The sequence below is a fragment of the Phoca vitulina genome, unplaced genomic scaffold (genome assembly GCF_004348235.1).
Source record: "Phoca vitulina isolate PV1807 unplaced genomic scaffold, GSC_HSeal_1.0 scaffold81, whole genome shotgun sequence".
Lineage (NCBI taxonomy): Eukaryota > Metazoa > Chordata > Mammalia > Carnivora > Phocidae > Phoca > Phoca vitulina.
This window is the reverse complement of record NW_022589784.1, coordinates 2,732,967-2,760,408: the sequence shown is the minus strand read 5'-3', so window position 1 is coordinate 2,760,408 and position 27,442 is coordinate 2,732,967. Positions and strand designations below refer to the sequence as shown.

Genomic DNA, 27,442 nt, shown 5'->3' with positions numbered 1-27,442 from the left:
CAAAATACCGTTCAAGTCCAGCTTTCTTTGAAGAATCTTGATGTCCAGAGAAAGCTTGCTGCCCACACAGATGAGCTGAGAAGTCGACCCACGGGCTCAGGTTCTGACTTTGCCACTTACTGTGCTTCAGTTTCCTCTCTGGTAAATGGGGACAAGGAGGGTCCCTGACTCACAGAGTTGTTAGGACCTTGTGTTATTTTGTATGAAGTGCTTAAACCCAAGCCTGCTCCCATAGAAAGGTCTTAAGAACCGGTGATCACAGAAAGCACGGTTCACTGTAGCCTCCAGAGCCGCGACGCCTGGGGGCTGATGGAACTTAGAGCTCATCTGACGTAGCCGGCCTTTGTGTTTATCTGTGGTTCCAGCACCCAGCCTCCGATGGCTTTTCCCCTCCCCACCGCTGGAGCCAGCCTCGCCACGGGACCTGCTGCTGGAATGGGTCCCGCTTTGAGCCCACCGTTTCCCGCGGCTGCCCCGCCCCCCAGGCCTGTCACCCCGGCGGGGTATGGCAGGTACCAGCTCCGCTCTAGCCAGCCCCAGGAGCCTGCCCCGGCACACACCATGGCTCCCTCCTACCAGGTATCAGCCTGGCCTTTCTTTGACTAGCACCGGATAACACTGGGGGGCATGTGCAGTGGGCGCCCCGTATGGGCAGACAGACGGGGACGCAGACTTACCTTCCGGATCTCGTCCCTGCCCCTGCCAATGAGCAGGGAATGAGCTTGTGCTCATCGGGCACTTCTGGTGCTCATGATGTCATCTTCCCCTCCCAGAGCTCTGGGCCTAGAGATCTGGCCTCTGCGTTGCCGCTTGGAATTGCCAACGTGTCCCATGCTGGACATGGTCCAACCCCCCTGAGCCTCTGCCACCCACTGCTGGTACCCCCTAACGTCAGTGGATGGACCACAGGCTGCCCAGCTAGCAAAGCTCACACTGTCTGGTTCCACCTTCTTCCTCCCTTCTCTTCCCGCCCTCTGGTCTCTGGCAAGCCCACCAGCTGACTCCATGTGGGGGCCTCTGCATCTGGCTGACCCTGCTGGGAACCCCGCCCCCAACGTCTTCACCTCCTGCCTTCCCTGTACCGCTCCTCCTCCGAGGAGCTGTCTCCAAGCTAGGCGTTCCGCAGAGCACTTCTGCGCTCAGATGTTAACATTTCCACGAGGGCGGCCGCATCCATGTCACCGGTTACTGTGTCCCCAGCTCCTGAAATGGCCTGGCTTAGAGCGGGAGCTCAGGAACCGTGGGAACGCGCGCCGCGTGTGGGGCGAGCAAGGGCACACCTTGCCGCTGCCCTGAGGGGCTTCCTCCCTGCTCTGTGTCGCTCTGCTAACCCCCTCGCAGGACAGTTACAGCTACGGACCGTCGACAGATGCGGGTAGCTACGGTAGCTTCGAGAACAAGCAGTATCACCTGCGTGCTGCCAGCCAGCCTCAGCTCCTGGCCACGGCCACGGCCTCAGCCTGCCAGCCAGGTGCGTCTCTGCAAGGAGCCACCGGCTCTACCCAGGGAGGAGCCCCCGCAGAGTCACACTTCAAACTTTCCAGATGCGTAGGAGGGCCGGGAGTCTCAGGGCTCTCCTCCCCAGCGTGCCTGAAGGCTCCGCTGGGGGTTGGGCTGGTATAGGGGAGAGGGAGGGCGGGAAGGAAAGAGACAGAACTAAAAGGGGAGCCAACCAGTTTTATTCTGAGGAGGCTTTCCCAGGCGGGAAGGAGGTGAGTCCTGCTGAGGACTTGGAGTTTCGAGATGGGAGAGCATGGGGCTCTGGACTTGCAGGCGGTTGTGGCCAGTAGGGGCCTGGGGAGGCCAGTTGCCACGGTTCCAGGGGGAGCATGGCTCCTGCTGTCCACGGGGGGTTTGTGGCAAAGGGTGGCTTTGCAGAGAGGTTCTGCTTGCCCTCCAGGGACTAAAGGAACTTCTGTCCAGCCCGGTGGAGGGCGCAGCCGAGGGCAGCCCCTACAGCCAGTGGCCCCTGCCGAGGCAGGGCAGCCAGCCAGCGCCCTGGCGTGAGCTGCACCGAGAACTGCCCCCGCCCACTGGCGACCGGCGCTCTGCCCGTGGCCTCCGTCTCCACCCTGCCTTCCTCCGCCCTGACCTCCCACAGCCCCCCCCTGCCCCGGACGCGGCTAGGACGCATTCCCGTGTGCACGCAGGCACGGGCTATGCCTCTCGGAGCGTCCTCAAAACCAACCCGTCTCCCTGTCTGGTTTTTCTCTCTGCTTCCCAGGACCAAGCTACCCGAGCTACGAAGCAGCGGCGCACTCGGCAGCCGGTCCTCGGTGTCCCCCACCGCCGCCCCTCCAGCTGCCACCGCCTCCCCAGCAGCCGCCGGGCTCCCTGTGGGGCGGCCCAGGAAGCAGCCCCAGGGCCAGGTCTGCCGGCAGCCTCTCTGGCAAGCTCCTGGCTCCCCGCAAGCTGCCGAAACCCAAGGGTGGCCCCAGGGAGCCCCCGCTTCACTACTGTGACATCTGCAAGATCAGCTGCGCTGGTCCCCAGGTCAGCTGCCCTCCGCGCCCGCTGAGCAGGCCCAGGGGACCTTCCTGGGGACCCTGCTGCCCGCCTTGGGCGGGGAGAGCCCCACCCCCCACCTGGCTAACCGGACATCAGGGGCGTGGCCTACCCCAGAAGGCCTGTTATTAAACTGGCGATGTCAAAGGCACGTCAGATGTGCCTTTCAGGCGTGCGTGCGGAGGACAGAAGGGCAGGCAGGGCGCGGACCGCTGGCGGCAGGAACGTGGTCCCGGGCTCCCCTTGCCGGGTGGGCAGCGTGGGCAGAGCCCCTCCTCCGCGCGGCGACGGGTGCGGCAGGCGCAGTTCCAAGAGGCGCCTGGGGGTGGCGCGCCTTCGCTGCCGGGCTGCTCAAGCAGGGCCTCGGGTGGGGGGAAGCAAGCGTGGGCACGCGTGTGTGCGCGCTTGTTGTCTAAGGGAGATCCCCCGGCCACACTCACAGATCGCCCAGCTCGTTCTCTGGAAGGGTCGGCGGGCACCAGGGCTCCATGCTCACAGAGAACCACGCGCTAGTGTTGTCTTCTTTTTAATAGTCTGAGAGAAAGCTGGCGGGGTGCACAGACCCTGGGATCACAGGCTATCAGGGTGCGTGGGGAGACCCCTCATCCAGCCCCCACTTACCTGGGGGCCAAGGCCCTTGCCCGTCTCCTGCTGTCTCTACAGGCCTCTTTTTAAAATTAATTAATTAATTAATTAATTTATTTGACAGAGAGAGTTAGCGAGAGCAGGAACACAAGCGAGGGTGGGGGAGAGGGAGAAGCAGGCTTGTCGCCGAGCGGGGAGCCCGATGCGGGGCTCGATCCCAGGACTCTGGGATCATGATCTGAGCCGAAGGCAGACGCTTAACGACTGAGCCACCCAGGCGCCCCTACAGGCCTCTTGATCGAACGTCCTGTGCGCTTTTCCCGCTGAGACTCGCGCTCATTAACGGGAGGTCTGTCTTTACTGCTCCACGTGATTTTTATTCTGTGTCTCGGGGATTCTTGGTTCCTCTCACAGGTCAAACACAAGCCTCTGCTCCTAGTTCTAGACCCTGCAGGGCACTGTGTCACGCGAGTGCGGATCGCTCCCCACGACGGGGACACATGCGTGATGTGGGGTAGGATGGAACCCAGCCTCGTGCTGCCTGTCACCTGAGCAGGGGTCTGAGCTGTTCTCGGGGAACAGGGTTTGCCCGAGCGTGTCCCCACGCATGCAGCGTGCCTCAGAAGTGAGAGCTCTCGTCGTTCCCAGCTTTTTGCTGAGGTTAATAGCACTCTTCAAACTGGAATTTTTGGGCGCCTGGGTGGCTCAGTTGGTTAAGCGACTGCCTTCAGCTCAGGTCGTGATCCTGGAGTCCCGGGATCGAGTCCCACATCGGGCTCCCTGCTCAGCAGGGGGTCTGCTTCTCCCTCTGACCCTCTTCCCCCTCGTGCTCTCTGTCTCTCATTCTCTCTCAAATAAATAAATAAAAAATCTTTAAAAAAAAAAAAAAAAAAAACTGGAATTTTTACTGAGAAAGTTGTAGGTTTGCAGGCGGTTGTGAGTAATGACTCAGAGAGGTCCCTGTACGCCCTGGCCCAGCTTCCCCAGTGCCATCAGTTGGCCAAACTGCAGCCAGTCTCCCAGCCAGGGTGTTGACATTGATCAAGCGTCCTTCTTCCTCACGCCTGCCACCTCGCCTGTGCCCACGGGCACGTGCGTGTGCGTCTTGTTCTGTGTGAACTCACTTGGCCGTGTGGCCTCCGGGCGAGCCCTGCGGGGCCAGGGGGAGCCCTCGGAGCTGCAGGAGCACCGGGCAGGCCTCTTCCCAGCGCGCCTCCCTGCTTTTTCTCTCGTCACACCCTGAACACGTGTTTATGGTGGGGGGCCCCGTGGCGGGAAGACAGTCGCGAATGCTTCCTCTTACTTTGAGCTTAGGACCCTGCGCAGCACCTTCTGCGGGTCGTCTGCTGCTGCTACCTGCGGCCTCTACCTCCACGTGTCAGGGGAAGGCCTCGGGCGCAGAACCGGGGACCTGGGACTGGAAATCAGACCACGGTTGGTCGAAGCTGTGTGGTTTAACTGGTGTGCGTGTAGGATGCGGGTGGGAACTGCCCTACTCACTACACTTGCAGCTGTTTCCTGTTAGCATCACTGGGTCTATCCTTCCAGGTTTTTCTCTGCCCCACAGGCTTTTACTTGGCGTGTGTGTGTGTGTTTCTGCGCACACGCTCTTGCTCAGGTAGATGTTCAGAAGTTTCCTGAATTCCAGCAAGTACCCCTCCGGCTCCTGTCCCTGCCTCCCGTCTGCCCCAGAACCACCCCATGTCACTGGTCCATGTCACCAGGGCGGCCCGAGTCTTGGCATAGTCAGGGTGCATTGGTTGAGCTGACCCACTTGGAGCATGTTTATTGCAGCCGGCCTCATCTTAAGGATTGCCAGAGAGGAGTGTGGGATGCCACTTAAGAGCTTGGTCACCTGCCAGACGCCGTCCGATATTTTGGGCATGGTGGTGTGGCACGCACGGGCCTGTGACTCACGCACCCTCTCTCGCCTGGACCCCTCCGTGTGTTAGCTGCCTTCTGAAAAGGAAGTGTGCCCCGTGTGATTCAGGTAGCGGCCGTCTTCGTGTGGTTTCTGAGGTTAGATTCTGAAAAGCCAGCATTTTCCTTCCGAGTAGCCCCTGAAGCGAAAGCAGCTCATCCACTTTTAGAGAGGAAAAAGAAACCTGTGGTTCAGGCTGAGCTTCTGGCCCATTGACTGGGTTTAACAAAGGCACACCGAGCGTCTGGGTGGCCGGTGAGCGGAGGGAGGGGGGCGGCGGCCTGGGTCTCCCCCGGGAGTGAACTGCGCGTGCACACACACACACATGCACCCGCCCGCACACCTCTCAGGCCGCTCTCGCTCTCTGCCTGCAGGCCTACCGTGAGCACCTGGAGGGGCAGAAGCACAAAAAGAAAGAGGCGGCCCAGAAGATGGGCACCCAGGCCAGCAGTGGCCCGGGCGGGGTGCCAGCGCGGCTGGGCTGTGGCCTCTGTGCCGTGTGGTGCCCGGGGCCGGACGCCTACGCCGCTCACATCCGGGGCGCCAGGCACCAGAAGGTAGGAGCCCTCCCAGGCCCCCGGCATCGAGGGCGCCGCCAACGACAGGAAGCTCTTCCTGTGGGGCCCATGCTGTTGCATTCCTCAGAATATTATAGAAGTCTCACCCGCCCCCTGGGCCAAGGGTGAGGGGGGGCTTGTTCCCAGACCGCAGGGGAAACCTTAGGTATTTACACGTTTGTAGAAACAAGAGTTTGTTGATGAGGTCAAACTGCACGGTCCATTTGGGGTTCTGCTTTTTAAAAATTAAGCAGATCCAATTCAGTTAATACAATTCAAACAGTAAGGTTTCATGTCAATTTTGATAGCAGTGTTTTAATTGATAGGGAATAATTTAATAGCCGTGCTTTTAATATTGATTGTTGATAGCAATCAACATTTTCCTGTGGCCTTAAAAGTGCCTGTATTATGTCAGTTCATGGAGAAACTTGATGGGATCCCCCACCCGAGAGAAGGTAGGGAGACCCCCATCTCTCTCCCTGGGGCCTGCCCTTGCCGTGCTCCAGAGGGAGCTTTGCGAAAAGCAGCAACCCTTCCCAAATGGTATTGATAACCTGCAAGATAATGCTCTCTTGGGGGGCGGTGTGCGCTGCAGGCAGGAGGAGTGCCTGGCAGGACACCAGCTTCTCCCCATGTAGTCACCAGCAGGACAATTAGGAAGGCCCCTGTCTCGTGGCCCCACACAGAACCTCCTCCTGGTGCCCAGGCCCACCTCCCTCCTGCCCCCGGGGCCTTTGCTCCTATCCTCCCCCGCGGCCAGCCCTCCTCCAGCTCCCCACTGCAGAGCTGGGCCACCCTCAGATCACCTGCCTGAGGACCTGTCTTCTCCCCTCCTTCGGCCCAGCCGGGGCAGGCTCTCGAAAGCTCGAGCAAATCCACAAAACTCACAAAGGCAAGAGCAGACGTGGAGGAGGGGAAGTGAGCAGGTGGAGGAGAAGTGAGAAAAGGGGATGCACAGGCCTGGCCATGCAGGGGTGCAGGCAGGAGAACTGGGACCCAGGAGGAGTGGGCCGTTCTGGGGGCCGGGGAGAACCTGCAACCAGCTCTGGGTGGAGGCAGGTCTGAGCTGTGAGTGTCAGAGACTTGGAGCCTGAGAACAGGTCTGAGGTGGTTGTCCGGGAAGATGCTACGGGCGGTGGGACAGTCCTTCCAATAAGTGCATTGAATGGGGCCTGGAAGCAGGAAGGATCTTCTAGAGGGAGTGATGCCTGAGAGCCAAGGGCATGCCGCTGGGGCCTGGGATGGGACCTGCACCCTCCCTCCCACAGGTTGCCAGCCCCCTCCACCCACCACGTGCTCTTCCTGCCTCTTGAGGAAGCCTGATCAGGCTCGGTGGTGGCCCTGACAGGGGGCCTGGGTCTGTTCCAGGTCTTGAAGCTGCACACTAAGTTGGGGAAGCCCATCCCTACCATTGAACCAGTGCTGGGGGACTCCAGCTCAGCCCAGGCCACCTGCACCAGCAAGCCGGCCCCCGTCGCCACGGAGAGTCCCCCCATGGCCTCTGCTAAGCCCACAGCCCCTGCTGGCCCCGGCGTGTGTGCCCTGAGCAAGCCAGCGCCGGCCAGGAGACCAGCGGCTTTGAAGGCCAGGAGTGTGGGTACGTGTCACAGCCCCACGCCCACGCTCTGACTCGTTCCTCCTGCTGGGGTTTCAAAGAAGCACTTGTCCTGTTAACTGTGGGCGTGCGTCAGAGCCGTCACCTCTCTCTAGAGGGGCTAAGCCCTGGATGGAGGGTGGGGATGGCGAGAGGCACGCCTTCTCTCCCACATTCTGGCCACCTTGGGCCACACCCTTGGGAAGTGTGGGCAGAGCCCGTAGTCCGGTGGCAGCATGACTCACGCCCCAGTGCTCAGGGTGAACATGTGCTCAGGGCTCCGATGAGTTATGTGGGTCTCAGGAAATTGAGGGGGGCTCCTTGGCCCCCCACCTGCAGCCCCATCTCCCCTGTGTGTGGCCTGCCTGGTGGCGCGGATTGAGTGGCAACAGCTAGGGTCCGTGGGAGACACTCCGCTGACTGCTTTGCGGCATTCCTGATTTGCCCTCCGCGACTCTTTTCTGGAAAGTAGGTTCTGTCGTAATCCCGGTTTGCAGAGGGACAACCAGAGGTGAGGCAAGGTCACGTACCTGGCCCTGGGCCACCTCATCCATAGTGGAGGTGGGATTCAGACCCAGGGCCATCCCACGGGCTCTGCTCTCCACCACTGAGCTTTGCCCAGGAAGGGGAGGAGGATTTATTTTGAGCCTCAGCAGCACTGTGTTTTGAATCACCACATGATATTGAACTCCAAACCAGAGAGCAGTGTGGTAACAGAGACCCGTCTCCCCTCTGGCGCCCAGTGAATTTGCTGAAGGGGGCTAGCTTGACCATGACCCCGGGTCCACCTGGAAGTCCATCTTCGGCTACCTAGGAGCTGCAGAGTGGTGCGGCCACGGGCTCCTCCACGAGGGGCCTGCCACTGGGGCCTCCCCGTGGACGTGTTCAGGTGGGCACCAAATGCTGCGTGGGCCTGGTGCTCTCAGCTGCGACCCAAGCTGGCACGGAAGGGGTCTTTCAGGACCGGGAATCCGACTGACTGATGTCACAAGGGGGTGAATGCGCAGTGGGAGACCTTGGTTTGCATCGCATTCCATACTTGACGTGGGCAGACCGGAAGCCGGCCCTGGTTTCTGGCTGGAGCAGGTCATGAGCAGCCCAGCTTTTCCTTCCAGGGCCTTCCAAGCCTCAGGCGGCGAGCAGCAGGGCCCCAAAGGGCAAACGGGCACACCCCGCACCAGATGGGCCTAGAGACCCGCCCGCCCGAGGAGACTCCGCAGAAGCTTCTGGAAGCTGTGATGCGCAGCCAGTGGGCCCAGACTATGTGGAAGAGGTAACTGCCAGGCAGCTGCCGTGCCCTGGGCCGTCGGCATGTACCCTGCTCCCCCCTAGGGCTGTGGTGAAGGACTCCAGCAGGGCTCAGGCTTCAGGACCGCGCCCCGGGTCTCCATCTGAGATGTACACACCTGTCCACGGGCAGTCCACAGTGAGCCGTAACATCTTGCGGAACTCACTGGAAGGTCCAGGCACCGGGTTTCAGGTCTTAGAAGGAAGGCCTGAGACAGACAGAGGCACGGGATCTTGGGCATCAGGAGCCGATGTGCAACCCCCGTGGGCCCTGCCCCTGTGCCCGGAGCCTGCAAGGCCTGCCTGGAACAGCTTCTAGAACCAGATTTGGAAGCCGCCTCCCCTGGCCGCTTCCCTAGTTCTCAGGCTCCCCCTCAGTGGCTGAAAGGAAGTGTGAGCATTAGCGTGTTTTCTGGTTTTGTCCCGTGAAAAATTGCCACCCCAGATAGGAGTCCTGCCTAGGCAGCCCTGGCATTTCAGAGTTGAGGAGACGATCAGGTGCATAAAAGCCTCAGGAAGCACAGCAGGGCCTGTGACGGGTGGAACTCAGGACGGAACAGAGGCAGGGGCTGTGCGGGACAGGCCATGGGTGTCCGCGCCCGGGGCGGGGAGGGGGGTGGGGGAACGGGACAGGACAGTGGCCGAGGGCAGCCGGGGCACAGGAGGGTGCGTTGGTGACACGCCGGCTCCCCTGAAGCCCGCTTGGCAGGCAGGACGCCAGCACGCAGGCCTCCCGGGAAGGCTCGGTGCCCCCGAGGGGAGGAGGGTGCCCCTGGGTGCCCAGGGACCAGATGCACCGCGTGGGTAGCGGCCAGCTCAGTGGGGCGCTGTGTCTCAGGTGCGCAACGAGGAAGGCAAGGTGGTCCGGTTCCAGTGCAGGCTGTGCGAGTGCAGTTTCGGCGACGCGACGGCCAGGGACACGCACGTGCGGGGGCGGCGGCACCGGCTGCAGTACAAGGTGTGCGGGGCTGGGCGGGGGCGGGGGGGGCTGACCGGCCAGGCTTCCCGCACCCCGCCCCGTGCCCCCGACAGGCGCTCCGGGCCCCGTGGGCCTGTCCCCCGCGTTCCCGCTGCCTGGAGCCTGCAGGAGACCCAGCACTAGCTGTGTTTCCCATGGCGTCTCGGCTCTGGACCCGCTTATTGCTGGAGGGGTCCCCGAGCACCCGGAACAGGTTCACAGATGCAGCTGAGCCGGGGTGCGGGGGCAAGGGGGGAGCCTGGGGGCTGGGAGGCCGTGACCCAGGGGCCGCTGCTGCTGCGGCAGGGGCGCTGGGCTGTCCAGGCTGAGTGTCCCCTGGGAGCCGGTCCTCCGGGGAGCCGGGGTGACGGGTGCTGAGGCCTCCAGCACCAGCAGGGCCCTTGTCGGGGCGCACCACTACCCACCCGGGGTGTGGCCCGTGGGCCCTTCCGCCCTGTGGGCTCCACCAGAGGAGGGGCGGTCGGCTGCCTTCCCCAGGCCTCCCCTCATAGGTTCGCGGGGCAGTGGGCGTGTCATCACGCGTGCACACCCCCCGTTTTTAGCTACTGCATTGAGGTGTCGTTCACACGCCACACGACTCACCCACATAAAGGGTACGGTTTCATGGCTTTTACTACTGTGGATTCACAGAGCTGTGACCCTTACCTCTCTAGTTCCAGAATATTCCATCTCCCCAAAATGAAGCCCCATCCCCATTAGCAGTCATCCCCACATACTGTCCCACGAGCCCCCTTCCCGTCCGTGGGTGAGCCTGTTCTGTGCGTGTCACCCACGTGGACTCACACCCCGTGTGGCCTTCCATGTCTGGTTCCCTCCCTGAGCGTCGTGGGCTCGGGGTCCGTCCCCGGGGCAGCGCATGTGGGCGCCTCGCTCCTGCTCGTGGCCGAGGGATGCTCCCGTGCGTGGGGGACACATTGTGTGTATCGGTCCATCCATCGATGGACCCGTGGGCCATTGCCAGCAGTGAATGGTCGCTAGACAGCACTGCGCCTTGTGAATGATGAAGGAAGCACCATAAACTACGTTCAGCAAGAGAATCTGCAGTGCTATTGAAAACGCGGATTGCTGGATTTCACGCAGATGGTGTTTCCCCTGAGTGAGCTTGCTTAGAAATACGCACTTGGCGTTGGCTCTGCCGCGACCCATCCGCGGTCAGTGAGGGTGTCTCACGGTGGGGCCGGATTTCCTTCTTCCCTGGCTGCGCATGCATCGCGGCCGTGCTCCCCGTGGAAGCTCCCTGTTTTGTGGCGCCCGGGTCCCGAGTGTTAGGACTCTGGGGGATGGAGCCCCGACTGTTGAGTCAGCCCGCAGAAGGGTGTGGCCGTGGGGGCTCCCGGGGTTCCTGGCACTTGTCGAAATGAAGGTCTCCCATCTCACAGCCCTTCCTGCCCTTTCCAGAAAAAGGTGGACCCTGACCTCCCGTTTGCGGTGAAGCCCAGCCACAGAGCTCGGAAGCTGCTGGAGGCCAGGCTGAGGAAGCAGAGGCAGCTGACCAGGAAGCGGCTCGAGGAGATGCGGTGCTGGTACGTGGGGTCCCTGCTGGGGTCCCTGCCAGGCCGCCCTCACCCCCCGAACACCCTCTGCTCGCTTTCGGGTGCAGGGACCCAGGGGCTCACCCCTGCGATGTGGCCACGGGACACTGCCCTTGGGGGGAGACGGTCACACTGAGGACCTGTGTGAGCGTCACATAACATAAACATAGGACAGCACAGTCCCCGCAACCACGGGCAGGCGCTCCGGGCCCCCATTCACAGGGATGCCCTGGGTCTCCATGCACCCTGACCCCAGTGTTCCCTTGACCCCTGGTGTCCCTTGACCTCCTGTGTGTCCTTGACGTATGTTCTCTGACCCCAGTGTCCCCCTGACCTCCTGTGTCTATCTTACCCCCAGTGTCCCCTGACCTCTGGTGTTCCCCTGATCCTAGTGTCCCTTGACCTCCTGTGTCTCCCTGATCTCTGGTCGCCCCTAAACCTTAGTGTTCCTTGTGTTCCCCTGACCCTGGTGTCCCCTGACCACCCACACATTTGTCATGTCCTCTTCCACCCCCTGGAGCAATTTAAAAGTGTTTTCTGACATGGTGTCTGATTGATGGAGGATCCGGGCAGTGTCGGAGCTGGGGAACAAAGCCCAGGACAGACCCGGGGCTGTAGCTGCCCCCTCCTTCCCCACCTGTTGCCCTTGGCCTCTGTCCTCTAGGCCCGCCTCGCCTCCGGCTCCCTGGCCCATGGCGGGCATTGGTGCAGGACCCGTGTCCTGGGCTCTTGGGGCCCCGTCAGGCGGCAGCACCTCTCCCTGGTGGTCCTGGAGCCCCAGCCTTGCTCAGCCCCAGGACGAGGGGTGCTTCTGATGCCACACCCGGGGGTCCCACCGCCGCTTAGAGGAGCCTGTTTCCCTGGTTCCCTGCAGGCGCGAGCAGCTGTGCCGGAGGCGACCGGAGGAGGGGCCCCAGGCCCCGGATGAGCACCCCGGACCCTCACCACCCGACCAGCACTCTCCTTCCCTCACGAGCAGGCCGGGGGCGCCTGCCGGCTCACCTCTGGTGGGTGGTGGCCTTGTCTTTGTGCCAAAATGCCTCCCTCGGTGGAGGCCCTGCGGGCGGGTGAGCTACTCAGGCCCTCGCTAGAAAGACCTGAATCCTCCAGGAGCGAGGAGCACAACTTTGAACCAAGACCCCCGAGAGGTGCCCAGGGCTGGGAGCTGGCAGGTCCTGCGGGCCACAGCCCAGCCCCAACACTGGTCACCAACAGGAAGCCCGGGCCGGGGCCCCACTTCCCTGCGGAGCCCTCAGCGTCCGTCCGGGCAGGCCCGGCCCGGGGTTGGGTGGGAGCCTTCCATTCCCACCTTGCTGAGGGGGAGAGCTGCACTGAGTTGGCTGAAAAGCCTCTGGCTCAGAAATGTAAGGACATCAGCAAAGGGGAGCCCACAGGCCCCACGCGGTCACACATCCTCGCTGGTTCACGGCCTCGTGGGTCCCCATCCTTCTTTCGCCTGGCTCTCTGCTATCCCTTGCCTGTCACCCCCAAAGCCAGCCTGACTCCGGGGCTCCCCAGGGCCCCCTGCTGCACGCGCCGGGCCTCAGCGGGGCTGACACTCACCCTGCCCCTGCCCGCCGGGCGCCGGGCCCTTCAGCCTGCCCTTGACGAGCCCACCTTTCCTGGCAGTGTGCGCGGCGGCTGGAGTCCAGCGATGACCGGCACGTCTTGTACAAGCACGCCACCATCTACCCCACGGAGGAGGAGCTCCTGGCCGTGCAAAAGGCCGTGTCCCACTCGGAGCGCGCCCTCAAGCTGGTGTCCGACGCGCTGGCCGAGGAGAACTCCGGAAGCCCCGAGCACGCGGGCGGTGAGCACAGGTAGTGGGGGTCACTCTGTTCCCAAGGCCCGGGCTGACTGCGCGGGGCAGGGAGGCCCCCCGGGTGGAGGGTCGGGGTTCTGGACAGGACGTGGCTTGCAGGAGGGCAGAGGCGCCTCACCCCAATTGGCTTTGAGCTCTTCGAGGTCTCTGGGGCTTTCCAGCCCGCCACAGAATGTTCCCCAAATTGACATTTCCTATCGAAGGTGCATCTAGAAATGTCCTTTACGAAGGGTGAACCAGTCTGTTTCTCATCTGTGAAATGGAGATTAAGGGTGATTCTGACCCGTCCCCTTCCTCCGGGGGCGGTGAGGGCCCCCCGAGCAGGAGATGCCACCAAGTGCCTGCGTGAGTCACTGTTCCAGGCGCCGTGACTGTCCGGGTGGGGAGGCCCCCCACCTGTGACTGGGAGGAAGTCCCCTTTTCCAAGCCCTTTCTCTCTGGGTGGCTGCTTCGTCTCCTCGTTGAGAGGTTTGTATGATGCTGAAATACACCGTGGCACTTACCATCTCAGCCACGTTCGCGCGGACGGGCCAGGGGCACGGAGGACGCATGCGGGGGTGCGCCCATCACCACCGTCTGCCTCCAGGGCTCTTTCACCCCCTGATGCGGAGATCTGTCCTGTTAAATTCCCCGCGCCCCTGCCCCCGCCCTGGCACCCACCACTGCACTTCCTGTCCCCGTGGCTCAGCCCGTCCTGGACACCGCACGCACACGCAAGAGGGGTCCTGCAGTGTCCACCCGTTTGCGTCCGGCTGGTACCCCTCAGTAGCCTTTTCTTACCGCAGTGTCTGCGCCCTGGGGGAGCGCACGTGTGCCCCTCGTGAGTGAGCTCCAGGGAGTCGTCCTGTCCCCTGGGCTCAAACCGATGGCCTCCCCTAGGAGAGTGCCCCTCCTCCACCCACGCGTGGTAGAGAAACAGGGGTGCACCCAGCTGCCCCCGGCACCCTTGCGCAAGATGGCAGAGTCCCGTTCCAGCTTGTCGCAGGTGTCGTGTGAGCACGCCCGTGGCGCTCAGCTCAGCACCTGCAGATTCGCGTGACCCCACGACAGCAGGTCAGCCTCCACGTGGTGCGTCTGGGAGCCGCCCCTTCACGGCCCCACACTCCCCCTCCCCTAAACCGTGCAACCACCGTGGGCTCAAAAAACAAAACTGAGCTCATTCTTTAAGCTTTCACATGACATTTACGTCAAATCGCGTGTGAGGTCCTTTATTTCTCAAAAACACGGAAATGCATTTTTTACAGAGCGTCATAGTGAACCGTCACGTACTCAGTTGTGGCAAAGAGCATGTTAGCACTGGGGGTTTTCGCTCACTGTGGAGGTTCTCTCCCACACAAGTTGACGGAACAGTGAAGCCCCACTGAGCGCCCGGTGCGGGTCCCTGGACCGTGGTCCCCTGTCCTACATGATCTCTTAGAAGGGAGCTGTCCGGGAGGCCAGGAGCCGGCCCTAAACAGCGAGGGCTCCTGTTTTGACTTCACAAAACCACAATGCCGTTATACTTCAACAGCGTCAGATAAGCAGGGTCCACAGAGATCAGACTGTGGGTTTAGGGCTGTTTGGTTTTACAGTGGGTGTGAATTGGGATCCAGATGGATTGACGAGCCTGAGTCTCTTTGTCTGCAGGCCCCCCCACACACACACCCCTGCCCCCCTGTGCTCTGCCCTCCCTGGTCCTCCCCCAAGTCCAGCCGTCTCCCATCTGCGTGTTGCTGGTGGCCTCCTGGCCCAGTCCTCTCGGGCAGCGCTAGGCTCTGGTGCACGTGGTCCAGGAACCAACAAGAAACACATAAATGGGGGCGCCTGGGTGGATCAGTTGGTTAAGTGTCTTGAGTCTCCATCTCAGGGTCATGAGTTCAAACCCCACATTGGGCTCCTCACTGGGCATGGAGCCTGCCTAAAAAGAAATACAGAAATGAATTTTTAAAAACCAGGGCCCCTCCTATCCCGAGGAGTGTCACAAAGCAAGCGGCTGTGGCTCCTGGAGCGGAGGGGGGACTTGGTGAGCGTGTCCAGGCAGAGGGCCCGGCGAGGGAAGCAGCCTCGTGGGGCTGGAGCACAGGGACCAAGGGAGGCTGCGGGTCAGGCTGGGAGAAGCTGGGGTGTCCCCCACCCCCCCCCACCTGCAGAGGGGCAGCACCGGGAGGGGACATGTCGAGGCAGAGGCAGTCAAGCTGGCCTGGGCTTCAGAGGGGTGAGCGAGCAGGGACCCCAGTGAGGACGCTGCGGGGCGGGGCACCGCCAGGCTCGGGACGTGGGCTGGAGGGGAGAGGGCAGGCTCCCGGCAGAGCACCGGCATGGGCCTCCCAGCCAAGGAGCTGAGGTGGGGGGCACAGTGACCCCAGAGACACTCGGGAGGGACACAGAGCCCAGGGCCCCTGCGGGTGGATCCAGCTGGCTGAGGACCAGGGGCCATGGGGATGGCCATTGGTGGCCTTCCTCAGAATGCAGATTATCAGGAAGGAGTAACCGCCAGCCCTTACTGAGCACGCAACTTGGCGGGCTTGTTCCCAGGGGCACGTGCCCATTTCACAGATGGGGAAGCTGAGGCGGAGGCCCGGCAAGGAGCCTGTGAGCGCAGGAGTCGGGGACCCTGGCGGCAGCCCCTTCTCCTGAGCCCCTTCCCCTGTGGGTCTCACACGTTTGTGGGCTTGTCTTCACAGCGGCGGCTCGTCCTCAGCTCGGGTCCTGAAGGGCGTGATGCGGGTCGGCCTCCTGGCGAAGGGCCTGCTCCTGCGGGGAGACAGGACGGTGCGGCTGGTCCTGCTCTGCTTGCAGAAGCCCACGCGCGCCCTGTTGCAGAGAGTCTCCGAGCAGCTGCCCCGGCAGCTCCCGGTAAGCGGGTAAGCGCCGTGGCCCCCGTGTGCGGCCCCCAGACGGGATGGCTTTGTTCCCATGCGGTTCTAAGAAACAAGAGACGTGGCTGTTGGACCCAGACCAGGTTGTTTTTATAAAAAAGTTGACGAGAGGGGGAACTTCGGGGTTCCTTTATAAAGTGAATTTAGGGTAAAACTCAGAAATGACGTAACTGTCCCGTCACTACGGATGGCGACTTACCAGCCGTTACAGGGGTGAGTGGAGCCGAGCGCTGCATGTGGCCCTTGGTGGTGGGGAGTTGAGAGCAGCCCTGTGAAAACCTGTTTGGAGGGGCGCCTGGGTGGCTCAGTCGTTAAGTGTCTGCCTTCGGCTCAGGTCATGATCCCAGGGTCCTGGGATCGAGCCCCGCATCGGGCTCCCTGCTCGGCGGGAGGCCTGCTTCTCCCTCTCCCACTCCCCCTGCTTGTTTCTCCCTCTCGCTGTCAAATAAATAAAAAATCTTTAAAAAAAAAAAAAAGAAAAGAAAACCCGTTTGGGGACAGCGGGAGGCTGCCTGGGCTCCTCTCTGGACTGTCATGGGACGTTCTCACCAGAGACCTTGATTGGGGGAGGATTGAGATGATCTCAGGTTAAAAAAGTCCAATCCTGGGGTGGAGGGGGTCTCTTTCCTGGTGAGTCTGTCTCTGCTCCCGGGAGAATCCAGCACTGGGGGCTGCGCAGACCCAGGCCCACCCTCCGGGGCCCCCACTCTGGTCACGAGCAAGCAGAAGAGCAAGTGGATGTCCAGTGTGCTGTTTGTGAAGAAATGAAAGTCAGAGGCCAAGGAGGGAGCACCGGCAGGGAGGGGGGAGGCGTGCATCCCAACAGGGGAGGCCTTGAAAGATGGGGGAACAGTGTTCCACGTAGAAGGACCTGCATCTGCAGCGGCCGAGCGGCAGGAGGCCTGGGGGCGGCACACGGGGGCCTGGATCACACCAGGCCTGAAGGCCATACAAGCAGGTAGGCCTGCGTTCTCAGGGAAGTGGGAAGACAGGAGGGGTTTGAGCAGAGGAGTGACAACGCCGCTTGGTTGATTTAAATACTCATTTCCGTGGCTCAGTCGGTTAAGCCTCAGGCCATGATCTTGGGGTCAGGGGATCGAGCCCCATGACAGGCTCTGTGCTCAGTGGGGAGTCTGCTTGAGGTTCTCTCTCTCCCTCTCCCTCCTCCTCTGCTCCTCCCCACCCCCCCCACTCTCACAGATGAACGCACACGCTCTTTCTCTCTCAGATAAATAAATTTTTAAATAAACCAGTAAACACCTGTTTCCTTCACACCCATGACACAGTGCTTTCCTGCTAGCTCTTGCAGGGGCGCAGGCATGGCTCAGACGCAGGCTCACGAAGACAGCCCAGGCTGTGGGTGAGCGGGCAGTGCACCCCACCCCAGCGCCATGGACAGGGCCGCCCGCAGGGGCCCCCTCGGGAGGAGGCCCTGGACGGGACTGGGTACCAGGCAGGAGGAAGGTGTGATTCAGGCATCAGGCGTGCATGCAGGTGGCGTCAGAGGATGCTGGGTGCTGGGTGCACATCTCTGTGCTGCAGGCCCCAGGCACCCTGAGGCAGGCCTGGGGCTCTCCGGTCCCCGCACGAAGATGTGAAGCAGCATGAAGTCCAGGGAGGTGAGGGGGAAGCATTTGAACCCCCGTGCTGGCCAGGTGGGGAAAGACAGCAGAGAGCATTTAGCCGGGGTGCAGAGAGCATTTCTAGCATTTCTAGCATTTCTCTGCCCCATTTAGCCGGGGCAGAGAGCATTTCTAGGGGTGCAGAGACAGCTGCCTGAAGTTCCACGCAGCTCGGGGGAGCCCTGGCCAGACGTCTCAGGGACTTCAAAACAAGGCGAGGGACGCTGTAAGGCTTCTACCGGGCAGTGGGCACTGCACCAAACCCGCATCCGTTATGAAGTCTCCCCGGAGGGCCTGCCTGTGAGGGTGACCCGCTCAGGGTACCCCCCAGGGAGGGGCGGGGGCCGTGCCTGGGCCCCTGTGGCAGGCAAGGGGTGGCGACCAGAGCCAGAGGGGGCCTGGGTCTTGTCTGGAACCTGAACACCGAATGGGTTCTCCCTGTTCTCCCCTGGTGTGCCAAACTGTAGCATGTTCGAGACCCGCTGAAGGATCTTGCTGTTTTCAATTAGCGCCCCTGGGTCCAACTTCATGTGCATATTTAAGGAACGTCATTGTGTTGTGCGGCCGACGAGCATTTCACTGCTGTTCGCCTATAACTTGAGGGGCCCTTCTGTGTAGTTGGACATTCAGGTCGTTTCCAGCAAGAAGGTGACCTCGTACGCACGTGAGAGCTTATCCCAGGGGCAGAATTGCTGGCCAAATACATGAGACCAGATGTTTCTGGTAAATGTTGCCAGGTCAGCCTCCCCCAGCAGTTTATAGATGCCCGGGTTTGCCAGCCCGGCTGTGCCTCACACTTCTTGAGGTCTGTGCTCCCAGGTGATGATGGTACCTCGTCATAGTTTTAATTTGCTTCTTTCTTACCACGGGAGTAATCTGTGTCGTTGCATAAAGAGAGTCATTTCTGTCTCTTTTCTGCAAGCTACCTGTTATGTCACTCACCAGTTTGTTTTTTTATTTTTTATTTTATTTTATTTTTTTAAAGATTTTATTTATTTGAGAGCGAGAGAGAGAGAATGAGAGAGGGAACACAAGAGGGGATAGGGTCAGAGGGAGAAGCAGACTCCCTGCCGAGCAGGGAGCCCGATGCGGGACTCGATCCTGGGACTCCAGGATCATGACCTGAGCCGAAGGCAGTCGCTTAACCAACTGAGCCACCCAGGCACCCCAGTTTGTTTTTTTTTAATTGGATTGCTGGTCTTGTTGAGCTGCGGGCATTCTTTACATATGAAGGCACCTACATGCCGGGTCTGTTATCCGTGCGCACTGCTACGTAGGTGCGCTCCCGCAGGCCGGGGGCTACATCTCCGTCCCTTGGCGGTTCCAGGCGCCCAGCACGGGGCCCAGCACTCGGCCACATCCTTGCTTCTCAGCCAGGGTGACACGGACTCGTGTTGCATTTGCACCTCATAGATGGTGACAGAAGACAAGTACGAGGTCTCCTCTGACTCCGAAGACATCATCATCATTTCCTCCTGCGAGGAGCCCAGGATGAGGGTCACTGTGTCCCTCACCTCGCCCCTGATGCGGGAGGACCCTTCCCCGGACCAAGGTGCGGCCAGACCCTTCTCTCCCGCCCCACGCCCCGCGCCCCCTGGTGGCTGAGGGCAGCATCTGCCCGTGTGCTGGGTGGGGTGGGGGCCACAGCCGACGGCCTTCTGGCACTTCGGTCAGCCCTGGATGCCACCGTCAGAGAAGAGCTGGGCGTCGGGGCGGCTGCCGACAGAGCCCAGGCTGTGGTGCGCTCCGGGGCACCCACCTCGGGCGCGCAGCACCGTCATCCTCCCCTCGCCTCCGGGCCAGCATAGGCTCCTGCTCTCCACCCCGGGAGACCGGCTGGGCCGGGTCCCCGGGGCTCGGTTGATTCCATGTGTCTGTGTAGCCGGGGCCGCAGCCAACCCCGCGGGGCGCAAAGCCTCTCGTGTGGGACGTGGGGGCTCAGGGGTCTTGAGGCGGGTTGGCATCGCCGGAGGGAGTGGGCAGGGTGCTGGGCCAGGCCCGCGGGCAGCAAGGGCCTCGAGTCACGGCCACGTGGTGAAGGCCAGCTTCCAGGAACGCACCGCGGGCCTCCGGGAGCCACAGAACCTCCCGGAACAGCCCCGCGACTGTCTTCCAAACTCCAGTCATTCTCGAACCTCCGTCACGATTGTTTTGTCATAGCGGAGGGCCACCGTCTAACGTTCTTTAAATCAGTTCATTTTTGTCACTTAAGTTTTTTAAGAGTGGCACCCTTGAACTGTTGGTGGAAAACGGTACCAGTTGTCATGGTCGTCTAAGAAAATAAACACGGGAGATAAAACAACATCGTTAAATTCTAGCTGAAGGCCCCGCTGGGCTTTGCTCAGACTCACCAACGGGGCAGACTGGGCACGTGGGCAAGTGTGAGCGCTCCGAGGCTGCTGAATGGGGCTGGCTGGAGGGAACCCCCGCTGTGTCCCCGCATGGGGGTCCAGGCCCCGGCTGGCTGTCACCAGAGGGGAGCTTCGAAAGCCCCTCCTCGCAGACACATCCCTGCCGGCTCATCTCAGCCTGAAGGAGGGGTTGGCTTGCGAACCACGTGTGGGGACACTTATGCACAAGTGACACTTGGTCCCATCGCCTGACCTCTGTGATCGGGGGCCCCCTGGAGCCAGGAGGGGAGTGTGAGGCAGTAGTAAGAAGGCAGGAAAAGGCGCCTGAGTCTCTCCCAGACTCGGGGCTTTCGCCGTCAATGAAGGCACCTGTTGGAGTCTGACCCACTTCCTCTCTTGTGGTTGATGCCCTTGTTAGTTTCTGGAAATGTGGCTTCATTCATAGTCTCCCACCTGAACTGTAACTTGCTCACCATGGGACCGCGGAGGGAGAGGATTTGCAGAGACGTGACTTCGGTCCTTGCAGTGTCCTGGAGGAAAGACGGTCTGGAGCCCCGTACCTTCCAGAGACCCGAGGGCCCAGGAAGGCGGGAGCAGGGGAAGGGGCTCTGCCCACACGCCCTTTCCTTCTAGAGGGAATGCAGGTGCCTCCGTCCGACCCAGGCGACGTCCTGAGCCCAGAGAAGTGCCTCCAGTCACTGGCTGCCCTCCGCCACGCCAAGTGGTTCCAGGTCAGGAGGCAGGGGTGCCGCACGGGTTGGCCCGTGTCTCGTGTCTCCCCGCCAAGCGCGAACCCGACACTCGTGTCAGGAACGTGAGCGGAGTGCTCGCTGCTCCGGGGGTGGGGACGCTGTGGCCATGCAGCCACCCGATGGCGGGTACCAGGGGCTCCGAATTGGAACCGTTCAGTTGGCCTGGGCCCCTTTGGGCAGGGACTCCGCTCCCAGCTGCCGTGCTTGAGGCCAGCCGGCCTGTGCGGACCCCCGGAGTCCCTCCTGGGCCAGGCCCACGGCCCGAGCATCAGCCCTTGTGCCCCGGGCCTCGCGCACGTGGCTCCCTGAGCTAACGGTGTACTTTTTCCCCCAAAGGCTCGAGCCAGCGGCCTGCAGCCATGTGTGATTGTCCTCAGGGTCCTCCGTGACCTCTGCCGGCGTGTGCCCGCCTGGGGGGCCCTGCCACACTGGGTAAGGCAGCACCAGGTGGCCTCCACGCCCCCATGGGCCTCATTTTGTCCGAGACAGATGCCCCCCTTCCCAGTGCTGGGCTTTCCGAAAGGGGTCCCCTTAAGCCTGAGCAGCCAGGAAAGGTAGATGCAGTGGGGGCGTCTCAGGGGTCCCTTGGGGACCGGGAAGAGGCCTGCTACGGAGCATAGCCTCATCTGACTGCCATCATCTGAAACCCACACCTCACAGACAGAACCAGGGAGCACGCGAAGGCAGGGGCGCGCAGGACGCTGGCTTGGGGGCCGCCTGGCACACCCCCTCCCTCTGATGGGGAGACCGCCCAGGGCTCTGACACCCCCCAGCAGTCAGCCCGAAGCCCATTGGGGGAAAAGGGAGAAGACAGACGCAGGGGCACCCGTGCCCCCAAACCCCAAGTTGCCTGCCCTCTCTGGGGCACCCCCCAACACCTTTCTCTGGGATCACACCATGTCCGTGCACCCGTTGGCGGGTCTGAGTCTGTCCCTCCCTCCTTTACTTTGGGGGACGCTTGCTTTGTATGTCAGTTCTGTGGGCAGCATGTCTCCCCCACCAAAGCCGGGCTCTTAGACAAGCAGACCCTTCCCACCCCGGCCCAGCCGCCCTGGGCCTTAGTCACAAGGGCCGTCTCCAAAACCAAGGGTTCTTGTGCCCCCCCATCCCAGTCTCCACTTCCTGCCCCGTGTCCAGCAGGAACACCGATCTTGACATGACCCCCTTGTGGACGTGGGGTCCTCTCTGACGCCGAGAGGAGCTGTTTTCCTGTAAATCTAGAAGCACCCCCAAGATAGCACGCGTCCTGGTCCCGCCCGCAGGACACCCTCCCTGAGGCAGGGTGGCTTCCTGGGGGGGGGGGGGCATGCCAGAGCAGCCCAGTGGGTCATCGGGACCCCAGCTAAATGCACAAGGGTCACAGAGAGTGGTTCTTTTAACCCTCGGGACGCTGGCTCGCAGTGTTACTGTGCCCAGGATTTGCCTATGAGGAATTGGGAGACGTGGAGAGTGAAGAAACCTGCGCTCAGCCAGGCCCCGGGGAGGCGGGAGGCGGGAGGCGAGGCTCCAGGGATCCCCCTCCTCCGCAGAAATTCAAGGGTGGGTGGGCCTGAGGGAAGGAGCTCAGGGTCCCCTGGCGACCCCGCCCAGCCCGGCATTGCGGCTCTCGCTCCGGTTTGGGCAGGAGGCAGGCCCGCGTGCTCTCCCCAAGGCCCGGTGTCTCTCCTGTCCCCACCCGGCGCAGGCCACGGAGCTGCTGGTGGAGAAGGCTCTGAGCAGCGCGTCGGGGCCCCTCAGTCCTGGGGACGGCATGAGGCGTGTCCTGGAGTGTGTGGCCTCGGGGACACTCCTGACAGGTCAGTCCCGCCGGCCGGGGAGCCCAGAGACCCGCAGCACGTGGCTTACACGCACTCGGGAGCACCGTCAAGGCAGACGGGAGGACGGGCCAGGACAGACGCAGGCGCCCCAGAGGAGGCACGTGGACGCGCCCGCGGAGGAGAGCGGGGCGCGCGGGTTGGGGCAGGAGGGGGCCCGCCCTGGGGCAGCAGGGCCCTGGTTCTCGGGGGCCCACCCGCCCTTTCTGGAGAGCCCCGGGAATCTTGCCGAAGGAAACAGCCGCAACGCAGATAATGGGCTGTAGGCAGAGGTGTTCACGTGGCGTATTTTCCGCCGCCAAGGGAGACCCCGCACCGCCCCACGGTTGAGATGTCAGCTGCGGAAATGGGGTTTCCTGGTCGCTCTAGTGACAGGATGGTAGCAGGCTAAGAGCAGAAGCGATGCAGTGGGCCCGTCTGTGCGGTCACACGGCGCGCGGGGGGCGGGGACGGACCCCGTGGGACCCGCCTGGGCCCCCGCGTTGCCCCACGGCCGTGGCAGTCTCTCACCGGGGGGCTCTCTCCTTTGCCGCCCCCACCTCCCCTCGCCAAGATGGGCCTGGGCTCCAGGATCCCTGCGAGAGAGACCAGAGGGACGCCCTCGGGTCCCTGACCCCCCAGCAGCGCGAGGACATCACGGCTAGTGCCCAGGTAGGACAGCCAGGCCCTGGGGCTCCACAGGTGGGGGCCGCCCCCCTCCCCGCCTCCTTCCCTTTGCAGAGATGGGCGGCCTGAGGGTGACAGGACTGCCCCCGGGACCTTGCTGGCTGGAACTCTCCTGGGTGCCCCTAGGCCCCCTGCCCTGTGGTGTGAAAACACCCAGCCGTGGCCTCCAGCCCCACGCACCCCAGCAGAGCCCCTGGCTGTGGTTTCCTTTTAGCGGGCAAGTTTACTTAGAAGATCTCCCAGCGGCCCAGAAACCACGTCGGGCCTGGCGCTTACGAATGGCCCCTAACAGGAAGCGCCAAGTTGGTCAGGATCAGGGGCGAACAGGAGATGCAGGGTTCGGGGTCCCCGTAGAGAGGCCAGCAGGGGCCGAGGCCCTGAGGGGCGTCCTGGCGGCGTCCTGCCATCCGCCGGCCCCAGCGAGCCCCCCACCTCTCTTGGCGCCTGAGTGTGTCCTGAGCTCCGAGTTGGGCTGTGGGCGCAGGGCGAGCTGGGGCGCCGCGCGGGGGGCACTGACCCGCTGTCTGCCCCCAGCATGCCCTGCGCTTGTTGGCGTTCCGGCAGATCCACGCGATCCTGGGCATGGAGCCTCTGCCGCCCCCCAGAAGCAGGCCCGGGCCGCGCTTCCGCAAGAGGCTGCGGGAGGCGGGTGCGGCCCCCGAGGGCGACGTCCAGAGGAAGCAGGGCCGGCTGGGCGGAGAGGGGCCCGCATGAGCAGCCTCACCCCTGCACGTGATTCCCTGGATTCATCCCGACGACGTTGGACTGTCGTGTTTTCCTTTCCAGGAAGGCTCCGTGGGTTTCTTTAAAAACACTCGTGTTTAAATCCTCACGTTACCCCGGAGTGAGAGCCGCATGGGGCCACCCCCTCCCCACCCTGAGGCCCCCATGGCGGGGTAGAAGGTGCGGCACCGCGATGGTAAACCCTGGCGTTTCTCGCTAGCTTTGCACTCGCCCGTGGCCTACTAAGCATGTGGGTTTCTGAGGCATTTCCTTTGGATGCCGCAGCTGTGCGTGGACCCGAAGCCCTGCCAACTGACCCTTCTCAGCTGGGGAGGCAGGCCAGGGAGAGCTGGGGGGTGCGGGTAAGCCTGAGGGCACAGCCAGGCCAGGAGTGCCCCCTGCAGACCCCCAGCCTAGAGACCCCCCGCCGCCAGAGGTCTGCAGGCCTGAGCTGGGCGGTGTCTCTCCAGCCCACATCCACCCCCAGGGAGGGTGGTAGGGCCGAGTGGTGGTGAGGATGCAGGCTGGGCGCTCCCCTCGGCCCCCAGAGAGGTCTGTGACCCACAGTCGGCCCTGACCCCCTACCACTGAGTGCCTTCTAACACTGCTGTCTGCCACTTCCCATTCGGGCCTGGGCTTTGCCCTCGCTCCCGCTTGGGTGCAGCCGATGCAGGCCCAGGGCTGGGCCTGGTGGGCATGGGGGCACCCCCGGCCCAGCCCCTGCCCCGATGCGGCCAGACCTCCCTCTTTGCTGGGGCGTTTTGTCCAGCTGCCGGGTGGCCCTGAAGGAGAGAAGCCCATCTGTGGTCGATCGGTCCCTTCAATTTCATTTCTGTGTTTAGGGGACAGCCGGAGTGTGGCTTCGTGTCTCATGTCCTCCTAGAGCTAGCCGAGAGTTTGCGGGGGGTGGGGAGTGAATAAACCATGTCTTCTGGTGTGGACTGCGCGGTCTCTCCCTCGGGCCTTCCCGCTGCTCCCTCCGGGCTCCGAGCAGGGGCGCCTGACCAGCCAGCATCTCTCTCTGGGACTCAGGCCGCGGGTGTGAACACCGAGGACGTCTGAGGAGCTGGCGCTGCCCAGAGGCTGCACTCCGACATGTGGGTCCCTCGGGCCACCCCCACACCAGGGTGCCCTGGGGACCCTACCCGAGAAGCATTCATCCCACGTGCCCCACGGCTGCTCAAGGAACCCATCTTGGCCTGGTCCCAGAAATGAACAGTGGGGCCATCAGCGGGAAGGTCGGGGGCCCAGAGGGCTTCCTGGGGGAGGAGGCGGCCAAGCTGAGTTGGGGTGGGGGGGGGCTCTCTGCCTGCAGGTCCCCTACCAAGAGTTCCCTGGAGTTTTCCCGAATGTTCGTTGCAAACCTCAGCGGGGAGAGCGGGGGTTCACGTGGGGAGACGTGGTCCTGGGCTGAGCTCCTGACAGCGTGAAGCCCCAGGGCGTCCCCAGGCAATGAGGATGGGGCACGGGTGGGGAGCAGGGGGAGGACGCATGGGTGGTCCGTGGGAGCAGCACGTGTCAGAGCACAGGCGCGCACGCAGACCAGGGCAGGGAGACACCAGGACCCCCTTCTCAGAGCCGGGCCAGGGGACCGCCTGCCCCTTGGGCGGATGAAGCCGAGCCTCGTTCTAGTAGGCACCTTATCTCCTGGAAACCGGAAGCAGCCGGCCCCTGCCTAACCACTGCTACCTCCCTGGGAGGGCAGGCCCCTCTCCTCTGCCTCTGGGGCCCCAGGCCCCCTTCCTGGGGGGAGCGGCCCCCTGCCTCCTGCGGGCACCCTGACAACACCTAGGAGTCGGAGCCAGCCCCTCAGCTGGTCCTGGCTGCAGCCGCAGACGGGGCACGGGGGAGGGTGCCGACATTCTCCTGCTCCTGCCGCAGAGCTTCGCCAACCCCCCTCCCTCTGCATCTATCAGTGGCTCTGCCAGTCAACCGGCTCCCCAGGCTCACCCCACCACCACCGGGGAGTCCTCCTGGGTTCCTCTGTGCTCGAGTTCAAGCCATCAGGAAGTGCTGTCGGCCCCACTTCTGCCTGCCATCACAGTGGCCCATCTGCTGCTTCAATCCTCAAGCAGTAGGAGCTCAGGATAAAACCCCAAATACCAACGAAGCCCCACAAAAGCCCATCCACCACCCTCTCCCTCCATAATGCCACTTCAGACCCACAAGCCTCTGCTGTCCTCAGACCTATTCTCACCCCAGGGCCTTTGCACATGCTGTTCCCACTACCTAGTAAGCTCTTCTCTGACCTGTGTGGCCAGCGACACCTCCCTTCCCTCGGGTCTCAACCCAGGTGTCACCTCCTCAAAGACTCCTTGACCACCTCACCCTGGCACATAACCATATTCGTTTTCTGTACCCCACATACCACTGATTAAAATCACGTGTTCCCTGCCTTCCCCCGGGGACGAGAATTCTCTGCGTGCAGGGAGCGCATCCACTTTGTTCCCCGTGGTAACCCCAGGTCTAGAACAGACCAAGTACATAGTTGTCGCCCAGTAAACGTGTCAAATGCTTGAAGCCATGCTCTGACACCCAGAGATGAGTCTCACTGTCCGAGGGACGTGCCTTGTGGCTGGGAGGACGCCGCTTGTTGCCATCTTATCCCAGGAGACTGTTGTAATGGTTTGGGCGAGAGGCCTCAGCTAAGGCAGGGGCAACAGGACGGCGGGAAGGGAGGCTGGCTTGGCCTCCAGGGCGAGCACTGGGCAGCCGTGACCATCACAGCCTCACCTTCGTGGAAGCCCTGTGTCCCCGCTGCTACGACCCGCACGCAGTTCCTGGCAGGGGCAGCTCTGGGAAACCCCATCACCCACGGATCGCCGGTCCCACCCCTGGCGCCTGGGGAAGACAGACAGTATCCTCACCACCAGGTGGCCTAAAACCAACCCTGTTGACAGGGAGTTAAATCTTCCCCCGCCTCCCCCCCCCCCCCCCCCCCGCCACCAGCAACTCCAAAAAAATCAAGCAGTTGGTTAGCGAAGCATTGGGTCCAGATGGATGAAGCGTCTGGGCAACTGCGCTCCCTGCAAGCCCGAAGAGCGGTCGCTTCGGACCCTCCCTCTCCAGCCGCCCTCCCCCCGGCAGAGGACGCGGGAGCAAGCCGGTGGCGGGCAGGCAGAGGCGAGCCCGGGCGAGCCCAGGCGCCGGGGAAGCATCCCTAGACCTCGGGCCGCAGGCTGGGGCGGGCGAGCCCGGTTGCTAGGAGACGGCGCGGCGTGTGGGCGGGCTGACGCGGGCAGTGTGGGCAGGGCTGGAGCTGAACCTGGCACGCAGTCCCCGAAAGACAAAAATGGAAGGGCAGACCTGCCAACTCCCTCCAGAGTCACCGGTAACACTGACAGCTGGGAAAACCCAGCGCGTCCCTGGTCCGAAACAAGTCCCACCCGGGGGTAGAGGGAGCATCTCCCAAGGCTTGGCCGCTCCGGCCGGCCTGGGTGGGGAATGCCGCCTCCGCGTTCTCCCTGGGCCGCCTGAGAGTTGGGCTGCCGGGGCGAGAAGATGTTTCAGGGAAGCAGATGCGGACAAGCCTGAGGACCCGCGTTTCTCCTGCAGTGGAGAAGGCAGCCTGGCTCGGGGGAGTGGGGCCCGTTTATGTCTGCTCGAGTTCTGCCAAAAGAAAAAAAAAAGGTATTGGGAAACATGGGGTATTTGCACCCATCCACAGCGGCCAAAGGGTGGACACGACCCACGTGCCCATCAACAGGTGAATGGATAAACAGTGCGGTCCATCCACGCGCGGGAACACGATCCAGCCTTAGGAAGGAAGGGACCCTGACACCTGACACGACTCGGAGGGACCCCGAGGACACCGTGCTCAGTGAGAGGAGCCAGACCCAGAAGGACACATCCCGCAGGAGGACCCCACTCCCAG

General features: G+C 62.6%; 1 protein-coding gene across 5 annotated transcripts in view; it reads left to right on the top strand.

The window, feature by feature from the left end:
* The window catches only part of ZFR2 (zinc finger RNA binding protein 2), a 39,600-nt gene extending 14,804 nt beyond the window's left edge, over positions 1-24,796 (top strand). For 2 of the 5 annotated variants that reach the window (XM_032394540.1, XM_032394543.1), the window contains exons 2-16: positions 366-579; positions 1,342-1,471; positions 2,225-2,493; positions 5,386-5,568; positions 6,937-7,165; positions 8,278-8,435; positions 9,288-9,407; positions 10,827-10,951; positions 11,835-11,967; positions 12,590-12,780; positions 15,446-15,617; positions 18,676-18,814; positions 20,247-20,344; positions 20,702-20,797; positions 22,050-22,822. In XM_032394540.1, the coding sequence (XP_032250431.1) occupies positions 366-579; positions 1,342-1,471; positions 2,225-2,493; positions 5,386-5,568; positions 6,937-7,165; positions 8,278-8,435; positions 9,288-9,407; positions 10,827-10,951; positions 11,835-11,967; positions 12,590-12,780; positions 15,446-15,617; positions 18,676-18,814; positions 20,247-20,344; positions 20,702-20,797; positions 22,050-22,445 (2,653 nt within the window). In that variant the 3' untranslated portion in view covers positions 22,446-22,822. Of the gene's footprint in view, positions 1-365; positions 580-1,341; positions 1,472-2,224; positions 2,494-5,385; positions 5,569-6,936; positions 7,166-8,277; positions 8,436-9,287; positions 9,408-10,826; positions 10,952-11,834; positions 11,968-12,589; positions 12,781-15,445; positions 15,618-18,675; positions 18,815-20,246; positions 20,345-20,701; positions 20,798-22,049; positions 22,831-23,379 lie in introns of those variants that run through there. The other 3 variants (XM_032394542.1, XM_032394541.1, XM_032394544.1) reach the window with 3 other exon arrangements.
* Positions 24,797-27,442: the final 2,646 nt, after the last annotated feature.